At 43.0% G+C, this 13,105-nt stretch overlaps 1 protein-coding gene across 1 annotated transcript in view; it reads right to left on the reverse strand.

The window, feature by feature from the left end:
• The window catches only part of SLC2A13 (solute carrier family 2 member 13), a 359,276-nt gene extending 352,620 nt beyond the window's left edge, over positions 1 to 6,656 (reverse strand). Inside the window, exon 1 of the mRNA XM_054442881.2 lies at positions 5,800 to 6,656. Coding sequence (XP_054298856.1) covers positions 5,800 to 6,355 — 556 coding nt within the window. The 5' untranslated portion in view covers positions 6,356 to 6,656. The remainder of the gene's footprint in view (positions 1 to 5,799) is intronic.
• Between the last annotated feature and the right edge of the window lie 6,449 nt (positions 6,657 to 13,105).

Genomic DNA, 13,105 nt, shown 5'->3' on the forward strand with positions numbered 1-13,105 from the left:
GTCAGTTAACTTTGAGTGTGTTCTTACTTTAAGTTTATAATCCATAAGAGGGCAAAATGGATGAATGAAAAAGCACAATGTTTTCCAAGGAAGTCACAAGAGGGCAAAATGGATGAATGAAAAAGCACAATGTTTTCCAAGGAAGTCACGTGAACAATTTCACATAACTCACGTTAACAGACTTACGTTATCTTGCCGACAACTCACTTGAAGAGGGTGTTGCTATACTACTAGGCAAACACAACTAGATCATAATCCTCACTATAACTGCAATGTCAGTCCCTATGCTGCCAGACAGAAAAGGGGAGGGAACAAAGCTGTTAATGTGTATAAAACAAGGAAATACAAGAAGTCAAAGGAGCCTTTATTTTATGTGTCAGTTTCATACCAGTAGGGAGCATAAATCCAATACAGAATTCCTGCCTTTAAAAACAACCAAAAAGACAGAAATTGGGGAGTAGTGGAAAAAAACAAATTTGAGCACCTCCCCCCAAAACTGTATTTTATCTGATTAACTATTTGAAAATTAGGAGCTTCCGCCCAACTATGCTTACCTTAAATGACATTCTTTGTTGACATTGATCTCAACATTGCATTTTTTTGATCAAACAAGATTTTACATTTCATTTGCACTGAGGAAGAATTCAAAGTGCTGTTTGAAAAAAAAGTGGTATTTTTAAAAGTATTACTCAACAGGCCATAATATACTAATTACAAGCTGCAATTTACAGCTACAAATTGTGTTCGAGTAGAGGGAGTCCTGAAAGAGGCTGACACCAGAAAAACTGATGTAAATCTAAGATTAATTCAACGAATCCAGTGCTGTATAAATTAGTATGTCAATTCTCAGGAAAGATTTTGAATACTGGTGACTATCAAATTGAGAGACTTCTTCATATTCCCCACACAGGCCCTAAATCACCACAGTAGAATAAATGCCAACACCAGGGAGAAAGGGCTAATGGGTATGTTTTTTCACTGTCTGTGTACCTGCTAATAGTGTTAACAGTACTATGCTCTTGTTACTTTGTCTTTTCTAGACAATTTCTTGTGTGTTATGCATGGGAGATACACGATCATAGAAAATAAATAAAGCAAATGAGCAAACTCATACTCTTCAATCCTGTTGTAACTAACCACACTTAAAAACCTTGATTATAGGTACAATACTGCTAAACAAACACCTGAAAATGGGATTGTGTGTAAAGAACATACAAAAGAAGATTAACCCTGTGCCGGGCGTGGTGGCTCACGCCTGTAATCCCAGCACTTTGGAAGGCTGAGGCAGGCAGATCACCTGAGATCAGGAGTTCGAGACCAGCTTGGCCAACATGGTGAAACCCTGTCTCTACCAAAAATATAAAAATTAGCTGGGTGTGGTGGGCAGGCGCCTGTAATCCCAGCTACTCAGGAGGCTGAGGCAGGAGAATCGCTTGAACCTGGGAGGTGAGGGTTGCAGTGAGCTGAGATCTCGCCACTGTGCTTCAGCCTGGGCGACAAGAGTGAAGCTCCATCTCAGACAAACAAACAAACAAACAAACAAACAAAAAAAGATTAACCCTGTTAGAATACAATCATTTCTGGGATGGAAAATGTATGTCCTACTTGAAACTCGACTGTTCACGTTTAAAAAGTTCAGATGGTCATGGTAGCAGGCAGCAACAATGGAGAAAGTCTAGTGTCAGGACTCAAGTGGAAGCGAAAAATAAACTAGAGGAACCAAAGATGCCTCCGGTGAACCAATAAAAAAAAAAGAAAAGAAAACCCAAAATAATGCCCTATTTTTAATGGGCACTCAGTAATTTTTTTACAATCAGTCAAGAAAACAGAACCCTTAAATCAAAACAAATACACATATCCCTGACTTCTGATACTTAACGTCTTTTACTATATAATTCATTTAATACCCATTAATAACTACACTCTACTCCTTGCTATCATCGCCTTTGTCAAAGGTTTCTGCTGAAGGGTCCACTGACTCCTCCCATATCAGTAATTCATGGTCACATGCTGTGCTTTACCCATCCTGTAGTAGCCATCTCAGCAAAGGATTGCTAATACCCAAAGGCTTAAGAAAGAAGGTAAAAGAACTTAAAAGCATAATGGGAAAACAAAAACTCTCATATCTCAGATTTCAGAGATGTTAAATCTGATTACATTATTTACTGTTAAAAACCTCTAAAAGCTCTCCAAATAAACCATATTCAGCCTAATCCCCCCAAAACATTCCAGTCTCATGACCACCCCATCACCACCCTCACTCACCTATGCTTCAAATACTACTTTGATTTTTCTGTGCCTTTACACCAGCTATTAACTCCACCCTAAATGCCCAGTAGGGTAACAGAGCAAAAGACTCAAGGTTTTTTGTTTTTTTTTTAATCCTGTCTCTGTAATCAGTGACCTTGCCATTTAACTGTTTCCACACCCAACAAAAGGAGACCCATTTCTCAGACTCAGGAAGATTAAATGAGGTAATATGTGTAAAGTACTACCACCAGGTCTCAAACATACTAAAGCGCTAAATAAGCACTTTTCTGGCTACATCTACATCATCTGTTGAACACCTACTCACTCTTCAAACCCTACTTTGAATATCCCACTGTAGAACTTTCCTCAATCCTGTGTTCTATTTTTTCCCCTAAAAGAATCAACTGACCACTTAACTCTTCTGTGTGCCCTCTGGCACTACAGAGAAATGTCTCTTTTAATTGCTTGTTTATGTATCTTTCTACTCCATTATAAAATGAACACCTCCAGGGTGGGATTTTTATCTAATTACTGCCTGCCTCATATCTGACAGGATCAATAATGGAAGCTTAATTAGCAAGTGTTGAATAGATAACGATTTCATTAAACCATTACAACCAAAACCTTTAGATGGCCTTTCAAATATTTTGATAATGCACTATTTTTGTGTTTTGAAAAGAACAATCCCACCTTAAAGTGCTACCCGACCAGCAATGGAATTTGGATTTTTTTTTCGTTTTTGCTCACCATTCATTTATTCAACAAGTATCTCCTATGTGGCAGGAATGTATCAGTGAACAAAATGAGCAGAAATCCCTGACCCACATGGGCCTTATATTTTACCACAGGTAAACGTGTGGAGGAAAGAAGTTCTTACAGCAAACTTGTCTGAAAAAGGTATCAAAAGCCACATTTTGTTATTCATCAACATTTCCTAAATATCATAAGGACAAAACAACAAATTCCTGACTACACATAAAATTTAACTACTTAAAAAAAAATGGCATAAAATTAACCCAGATTTAGTGTATCAAACAAGCAAACTGATTTAATGTCCCTCAAAAAATGCTCATGTTAGGAACCCATTTCCTTGCAGCTTAAAAAAAAAAAAAAAGTGATTTTTCTTTGTAAGTTTTCATGATTTTATGTGTATAATTACATGCTTTGCATAGATCCTAATTTTAATCCTAATTTGAAGTGGATTTATTTCATTATTGTTTTGTTTTGAATGCGGCCTATTATTTCAAAGCCTGTTTATGATCTTAAAACATTCTTCATTTTGTAAATGAAGAGGGCTTTTACGAAACTGCCTCAGGGCTTCTATTCTGAGAGGTATGTTTCTGGAAGTGAGATGGGCCACACCAGAACTGAATGGAGAACATACCTAAACTGGGCTTCTCTGTTGAACCAACCAGCCCAGAGACCACATAATGAGGCTGCAAGACAGAGGCCTCCACAGCTCTTGCACACCAACACTTCCAATCTGATGTCCTGCTTTGTCCTCTATTGCTGCTTCCACCTATTCCCCAAGGATGCCCTATGCTTTCCTTCCTTTACCCATTTTACCCCTTCCTTAGAACATCCTTTCCTCGTTTCTATTAAAATACTGACATGTCAACATACCATTTCCATTGGTAAGAGCTTCTGGCTTCCCTCTGTTGGAGATAACTGTACCCCCTCTGAATTCATCACCCATCTCTGATAACCTATCTTATAAAGCTTAGTAAGTTCTACGTTGCTTTTGTCCCACCTTGCTACATTTATTAAGGATAATACATTCTCCTCACTATTCAGCTCACAACATCTGGAAGGGGACCTTACACAGAACAGGGCTCAATTTGCAGGTCAGATAAAAAGAGTAAACATAATACCCCAAATTTTAACCAATACTTGCCATAGCAAAACACTAGGAAGCTTCATTTAGACAGCTCTGCAAAGCATGATTCAATTTCAAAATTACAGAAAAGATTCAGGTTGACAGAACAATTCTTGCTACCTAAAATGATGTTATTTCTATGTCAGAAGCAACAAAAAAGGTCCAGATGTCCCAAGCAGACAATGCTGAGAAAGAATCGTGGTCACTTAAACAGCAGGTTATTTGTTGAAGGGTCCTGAAGGCACAAGTAGTTTCCACACAAAGAGGTTTCATTTCAGCTGGATTTTTTGGTCACTTTGGACATTTTTGTGCCAACTTAATACGTTACTGAGAGCTTTGCCCTACCTTTGCTAATTAACAGTACAATAAACAGCAAAAGGAAGGTCACTACTGACAAACTTTGAATATAAAGTGCAGTGAGCTGGGTTTTAGGCTCATGGTTCCCGCATGTGAAGTTGAATATATGGCCTTTGCTTCCCTTCAGAACCCACAGAGAAAGGGTGAAAAGCACAAACATCAAACAAGTGGTGAATACACAGATCAGCAGCAGCCCCAGGTTTAAAGCGCTTTCATCAAGCCCCAGCCATAGGGAAGAAATACTTCAACAGCACCCTAAGGGAAACAAAAAACTGAATTATGAAACGAAACATTAAAAAAGCATCAGCGGTGTGTCTTAGAAAAATTACTAGTGAGATTTAAGTCACAACCCCCCACTTTCCCTCAAAAGTGCTTTCTAATAATACAGAGCACATTCCAAATAGCTTCCCTCTGCCAAAAACTTGCCAATTGTACCTCCCCTGCTCAGCAACCAGAGTAAAAAAATTCAATGCCAGGAGAACCTTAATGCCTTCATTTTTGAAGTAAATTCCAAACATTTATCTTGCTGGGCATTTATCCACAGGAGGAGTAGCTCCTAAATGAATTAAGGAAGTGAATATGACCTTTAATAGATAATTTGGTTCCCAACTGGAAAGCAGGAGAGGCAAAACAAAGAGGAGAATGGATAAAAAAGGATTCAAATGAAAAAGTTGGAAAAACAGAGGAGAAAGGAATTTACTTGGGAAAAGAATGAAAGCTGAAAGGCAATAGAAAAAGCATTAAAGCAAAAGGAGATGCCATCTAAAGACAAATGCTAGATAAGGAAAGAGGGCAGGGGTAGCTAATAAACCTTTCAGAGTCCAGAATTACTTAACCCTAAATATTATCTCACTGTAACTTGACGACGGTCTAGGTTCTAGGCTGGGAGCCCCAGAAAAGGAAAGGGGCTAGCAGTGGAGAGGCAAGGTGGTACAGTGCAGGAAAGCAGAGATCCTCATAAGCTCAAGAAGCAGCATCAGGTTAGGCTGGATCAAGGAAAGAGCTGGTGCTCAGCTAGGTTCCTGGAAGTGCTGAGAGGCAACAACCACTCGGACTGACTGGTCCGTGGGCTATCCAAGATTCCACGTGGGCTCGAGGGAGACTACAGTGACACCCCCACCCCGACCCTCCCACCTCCCGGGAGAGCCTTGGAGGCTGGACCAACAAACAGATGGGCTCTGGAGGCCAGAGAAGTGGAGGATTCTCTGATCCGGGGAGACCAGACGGGGACCCTGATGGGCAAGAGGCACGCAACACCCAGGGTCAAGGGCGGTGACACTGGGATCCCGGGCGCCCTTCACGGAGCCCGAACTCACCGATGCCGAGTCCCACGACCAGGCGGCCAGCGAGCAGTGTCTCCTTGTTGTTGGCCGCGGCCAGCACCGCGGAGCCGGCGGTGAAGAGGGCACTGGCCAGGAGGATGGCAGCGCGACGGCCGAAGACACCGTTGAGGGCGCCTCCGGCCAGCGCCGAGACGGCAGCAGCCCCCACCGTGCTGGACACCAGCAGCTCCTGCCACAGTGCGTCCAGACTGAGCTGTCGCTTGAGCAGCAGCATGGCCCCTGACACCACCCCGGTGTCATAGCCAAACAGGAAGCCGCCCAGCGCGGAGAAGACGGCCACCACGTACACGAAGGCGGGGGTCTCGTCCTGCTGGAACTGCCGCCGCGCCGCGCGCTCCAGGTCCCCGACGCCGCCGCCGCCCGCGCCCGCGCTCTGCAGGCTGGTGCTCGATTCGGCGGCCGCCAGGAGGCTGCACTCCCCGGCCGCGCTCGCCGCGTCCGGCTCCTGCTGCTTCCTGCGCCGCTCGCCCATCAGGCTGCTCAGGCTCCGCAGCGTGTACTCCACATTCTCGCTCGCCTTGCGGGACATAGGGCAGGGGCCCGGGGCTGCCCGGGGGGACGCGGCTCCGCGGGCCGACAGTCTCGGCGAGCTGGACAGCCCGAGCCGGCGGGAGCAACCGCCGCTGCCGCCGCTTTCTTCCTCCCGGCTTCCGCTCCGGCTGCCACGGCAGCAGCCGCCGCCACGGCCGCTTCGGGGAGAAAGTTGCTGCCCGCCGCGCTCCGACGCTGCGGAGTTGGAGCCCGGCGGGTCTCTCCACACATACGCCCCGCGCCTGCCGAGCTGGCGCTGCGGAGCCGGCGGGGGGCGGGAGGCGGGAGGCGGGACCGCGGGTCACGTGCAACCCTGGGCCGGCGGGGCGGGGCCCAGGAAACGTCCCGCCCCCTCCTTGGGCGGGGCCAGGCTCAGCCCGCCCCGGACCCCTAAACCCCGCCCTCCTGGTGGGTGCGACCTCTGACCTAGGCTCCCTCATTTAGGGCTCTGGCAACTGTATGGAATTAACCGTGCCTTCCAAGCTGCAGCGGTGGAGCAAGCCAATGTGGCAATGCCATCAGGCAACAGGCTTCCAGACGGGAAGCCACCCAGAATGTTTGCCCTGTTTGGAGAGCAGGGAGAGAGCACCTAAACCAGCCTGACTGTCCTTCCAGCAGCCTAGAGAGAGGGCTGGAAAAAATATCCTAGAATAGGACCTAGCAAGTACCCTTCCTTTTATAGTATTGTGACATTACCCAGCGTGGTCTACTTCCCTGGCATTAAATGTGTTTGTTCTGGAGCAATTCAGGGCTGCATGCTCCCATTTCTATAGGTAGTTTCCACTCTCATCGCCAGTCCCTCCTCAATTTATGCTTATTTTAAAGGAATGGTACATTTGATTCTTTGAGGACAGAGATAACATATCTCTATGGTGAATCCCAAACCTCCTTCCATGGATCCCCGACCTGTAAAAGAAAATTCACATATATGCATTCCACTCATGTAACGGATAATTCCCAGAGATAGAAAGAAAACTCAAGACCCTGATTTGTGATTCGGCAGGCAGTCTCCACTTCCCTGCCCCAACATGCTAACCAAAAGGTAGGATAGCTTCTCTCCTGAGAATCCCCACTGTTGCCCTCCATGAAGCACTGTTTTAACAGCCTCATTTACTTGAAACAAAGCAAAGATAACGTTATTTGCAACCGATTTTTTAAACTGTTGAGTGAATTAACAGTTGTTGGTTCATTTGGGGGTTTTTTCCTCCTTTAATTTAAATGTTTTTAAATTATACAGTTGCGCATCAGGGGCTAAAGATGGTTTTTTTGTTTTTGTTTTGTTTTGTTTTTATTTGAGACAGATTCTCGCTCTGTCGCCCAGGCTGGAGTGCAGTGGCGCTATCTCGGCATACTGCAGCCTCCGCCTCCCAGGTTCAAGCGATTCTCCTGCCTCAGCCTTCCTAGCAGCTGGGACTGCTAAGGATGTTTTGTGCCTCTGATTTGCTTTCATTCTTCAGGCTGAGGGCAAAAAGTCAAGCATCATAGGATTCTATTCCTACAATTCCACTGCTCTTTTATTTCCCTTATTTGAGCAAAAGGTTTCTTAGCCTGGGGCCTATTTTTCATGCAGCTAAAACTTTTTTCCTTTTAGACAAAAGGATTTTGTCATTCCTGTTTCAGTAAAAACTTACATTAGAATTTGTCAAAACTGCTTTCGTTTTGATTATCAGTCACGATTATCTCTACAATATAGTACTTTCCTTGCCAGCAACAAGGAAAAATAAACTAATGAACCCAGAGGGCTTAACTATTTAAATTTTATCGTCTGGCTTTAAAGCAAGGCTCTACCGTCATTCCCAGGGATCAGTTAAACAGAGAGAGCCTTTAGATCTGCAGCAATGAACTCCTTAATATTCAGACCTTGGACAATATTGCAGGTGAGAGCGCGCCTTTTCCGCGACATGCTACGGTATAGTAAAACTGCGCCCCCTGGTGGTGAGCCAATTCCCACGGCTTCTGAAGAGAAGGGCTCCGCAGATGAGAAGCATCTGGTTCTTTGACAGTTCCCTCTTGCTGAGATGAAAATAAACTACTTTTTGTCTCAGCTGGTGCAGTGAACATCTTGGTTCCTGAGCATCCCTTGCTTGAAATTCAGCTTTGGGGTCATAGAACAAGAAACTGCTTAAAAATTTCTGTTCCATATTAGGACAGTTATGTATCTGCGGTCAGGTTACATTTGAAAAGAAATGTGACGTGAAAAAAAAGGCATCGGAGGCCGGGCGCGGTGGCTCACGCCTGTAATCACAGCACTTTGGGAGGTTAAGGCGGGTGGATCACGAGGTCAGGAGTTCAAGACCAGCCTGGCCAAGGTGGTGAAACCGTGTCTCTACTAAAAATACAAAAGTTAGCCGGGCATGGTGGCACGCGCCTGTAATCCCAGCAACTCGGGAGGCTGAGGCAGAGTATTGCTTGAACCCGGGAGGCGGAGGTTGCAGTGAGCCGAGATCGTGCCACTGCAATCCAGCCTGGGCGACAGAGCTAGATTCCGTCTCAAAAAAAAAAAAAAAAAAAAAAAAAGCTTCGGAGAGTTAAACAGAATTCTTCTCAGCCTCGAGAGGGAGCCCAGTTCAACTTAGCATCAGCGCGTGAGTCTAATATGGAGTTCCCCAAAGTCGGTCCCAGCTGCGATTTATGATGAACTGGAAAACCCATGGGCTGAGAATCAAAAGAGATGAATATCAACACCACCATTGTTTTACCGTAGAACTTTCCACAAACCACAGGATTAGCTTCTGCTTCGCTTTTTTTTTTTTCTCATTTGAAGAGCAGATAATGGTGCAGCAACTACTCATTGACGAGAGTAAGTGTTAAAGGGTATTTTTGAAATATAATTAATTGCTATTGCAGGGCAAATTTAATTACAAGAGTCATTATTGGTTTGCAGTGAGTTCTATAGTTCCAGCTTTGAGGATATTTGCTTTACAACCTCCAGTAACATGTTCCAAAGCAGTCTAACAATAAAGAAAGGCCAAAAGCCCCTTCTCAATCATCTTTCCCACCATAACAGACCCCTTTCGCCAGAGATAACCACCTCTACCACTTTGAAATGTATCTTTCCAAAACTTTCTCTATGCATTTATATGCATATGTATGTACACGGTATATGTACATATATGTACAATATATGTATTGTTGTTTTATTTGTTTGTTTTTGAATGTTTTGGTTGCAAGAGATAGAAATCGAGATCAAACTGGTTTAAGCCAAAATAATGGGAAAGAGGGAGTATTTATTGGCTATTGTCTCTGAAAACTCTCTAATAAGTTGGCGTCAAGTGCAGTTGGTTAAAGGACTGAAAACACCAGGATGTCACACAGACGTCCATTTCTCCACTCTGCTTCTTACTCCTTAGGCTCCATTCTTAAATTTTATGTGGTGCTCAAAGGGCTATAGCAAACTCCAAGTCCTATACCTGAGATAGTTTGGATACTTCTCCCCACCAAAATCGCATGTTGAGATGTAATCCCCCATGTTGAAGTTGAGGCCTGAGGAGACTTGTTTACATCCTGGGGGTGGATCCCAAATGAATGGCTTGGGTCATCTCCTTGGCGATAAATGAGCTCCTTTTGAGTTCACAGGAGATCTGGTCCTTTGCTTTCACCGTGTGATGTGCCTGCTCCCCCTTTGCCTTCCACCATGATTGTAAGCTTCCTGAGACCTTTCCACAAGCAGATGCCAGTGCTGTGCTTTCTGTACAGCCTGCAGAACCGTGAGCCAATTAAACCTCTTTTCTTATAAAATATCCAGTCTCAGATATTTCTTTATAGCAAGAACAGCCTAATATAATATCCTTCTCCACTCATGTCTGAAAGGACAGAAAAAGAGCCTCTTTCTCCAAAGCCCTAGCAAATTTATATTGTATCTAATTGGATTTGTCAGTTGTAGTCCCATTCCTGACCCAGTTACTGCGGCTGGGAGATTATAGTTTGGTGATCAGGCTGGGGCCAATCAACACCCACATCATGAGCTGTGAGTGAAGATAAATTACATGGGCTTAGACTATAGGAGGTTTTCCCACAAGAAATTTGATGTACTATTTTGCCAGAAGTCAGGCGAATAAATGCTGGCAATGAAACCAATATATTTGAGTTGCCATAAGTAATTAGTAAGTTAACATGGCATAAAAGCCAAGTAAACCATTTCAAGAAGGAAGAACTGGCTAAGAGAATCAATTATATTACACAGAGATCAAAGAGAATGAAAACTCATGGAAAATCTTTGAATTTTATTATAGAAAGTCAATGAAAGGACAGATGCAGTGGCTCATGCTTGTAATACCAGCACTTTGGCAGGCCGAGGTGAGTGGATCATCTGAGGTGAGGAGTTCAAGACCAGCCTGGCCAACATTGTGAAACCCCATCTCAACTAAAAATATAAAAATTAGCTGGGTGTGGTGGTGCACCCCTGTAATCCCAGCTACGTGGGAGACTGAGGTAGGAGAATCATTTGAACCCAGGAGGCGGAGGTTGCAGTGAGTCGAGATTGCACCACTGCACTACAGCCTGGGCAACAGAGAGACTCTGTCTCAAAAAAAAAAAAAAAAAAAAAAAAAGAGAAAGTCAATGAACGGTGACTGTGAAGAATCAAAATGTTATTTTGATGGTATTATCTTCACAAAGCCTAGTAATGCCAGAATCCCATCATTTTGATTATTCCTCCTCTCTGTATGTATAATAAGCAATAGCAGCATCAGAAGAAAGATACTGTATTATTAATTAGTACAAAGGTAAAGTATGAGTCCTATGGCTTAGTTATGGGGTATAAGATACTTGGGTATTTAGTACTTCCCGCAAGAAACTTTGACTTGCTGTAAGGAGGAGGAGGAAAAAGCTGAAAGGAAGGAGACAAGAATGGAGGGAAATAAGAAAAGATGGTCAGCATACCCCAATGGCCAGTGCCCTGTCTAGATCTGCCACTACAGAGAGACAAGGAGCAGGAAGCACAAGAAAGCATGAGGGATGGATGACCTTTTAACATACACTGACCCTGCCCACTAGTAACAATGACCCGATCACCAATACAGCCTGTGACACATCATTATATCATCTCCTCCTCCTTTGGGTAGGGAGAGTTGCAATGCCTCTTTCCCCTCAGAGACTTTTAAGAGAGCAATTTTAATTAAGATGAAATTAGTGGAAATATCAAACATAGGCTGCATTTTCTGTAAGTCTCTTGCTAAATGTAATAAAAGAAAGAGTAGCTTAAAAAGTTATCAGGATCAAGGGAAAGGGTGTGGATGGGGATTAGGTATGACATGAATTTATTTAGATGCTGAAGTAAAAAGAAATAGTCAATTCAAGAGCTGGAATGATTGATAGGACAAAGTCCCAAAGAAGGCAGAAAGGATATGAGCAAGAACATATGGCGTGAGGCAAGGCTAGCCTAGCCATAGGGAGGAGGAGAGACACTTCCTCCTCTGAGAAAAAAAGGCAAGGAAACAAAAAAAAATCATCATAAGAAAGAAGATGATATTAATAACAAGAATAGGGAAAGAGTTCTGTTAAACGGGTAATTGTGTGTGTTTGGGGGTGAGGGGTGGAGTGAGCCTAGATGTAGTCACAAAGACTCCACTTCATGTCTTCACTATGCTACTTCCTTGACTGTGTAACCTTGGGCAACTTATTCTCTATAAGCTTCAGTTTTCTCTTCTGTAACTGGGAATAATAATACGGTATTCATAATTGGATGATTTCAATTCTAACAGGTAATCCACATTCAAACTGTCCTAAACACTACAGAAATATATGGCATGAATCTGAATGGCCAGCTGTTGGGCAACATTGGGAATGGTATGATCAGCTTTTTCTAAAAATGTTATGAAGGAGCCAGGTTCTATCACTTTCTCTACTCTGCTATTCTTAGCATATTGGGTTTGCCCTCCACTGGCTTCCCCCAAAGTGGCAAGAGGACTTCAGCATTTTCAGATATCATAAGTTTCCAATGTATACACATAAAGATAGTACCTAGTTCCTATCCTCAAATGTAATGTATTTCAGCTAGTAAAATATCCACATGACCAAATATAAAAGTAACTAATAATACATAGCACAATGTACTAAATGATTGCTACAGGAAAAAAAAAAAAAAAAAACCAGAGTAGTTGAATTTTGGTTGTGGAGTGTCAAAATATTCTTTATTGACCCAGATGAATACCTACAAATGATCAAAGTTAAAAAGAAACAAAAAAGAAAACCCAACTTGACTTGTCAATTCAAGGAATGCTCTCATTAAGCAGGATTGAGTGATCTGAAATAAGAACAATGGTAAGTATTTGTTTCAAAGTAGACTCACTAATAAAACTAACAACTCACTTTATTTCACTGAGATGTGATTAATTTGGTTTGAGACTGGTTCTTCAGGCAGTTTCAATGTTTGAGCTAGTTAGTGGAAAATAATTTTATTTTTATTTATTTATTTATTAAATTTTGAACCAGGGTCTTTCTTTGTATTCCAGGCTTGAGTACAGCGGTGCCATCACAGCTTACTGCATCCTTGACCTACTAGGTTCAAGCGATCCTTCCACCTCAACCTCCCTCCTGCTTTAGCATCCCAAAGTGCTGGGATTACAGGCGTGAGCCACCAGGCCCAGGTGGAAAATACCTTTTAAATTGAACTTGTAACATGATGAGCTCCTTACTGATCACTCTGTTTTAAACAATTTTATATATTTTGTTTTGCATTTTGAATCCAAATTGTAAACTCAATTGTAACACTCACCCTGTCAGAAATTGTTAAGTACAGTAGGCATGG

This window comes from Pongo pygmaeus, chromosome 10 (assembly GCF_028885625.2).
Source record: "Pongo pygmaeus isolate AG05252 chromosome 10, NHGRI_mPonPyg2-v2.0_pri, whole genome shotgun sequence".
Taxonomy (NCBI): Eukaryota; Metazoa; Chordata; class Mammalia; order Primates; family Hominidae; genus Pongo; species Pongo pygmaeus.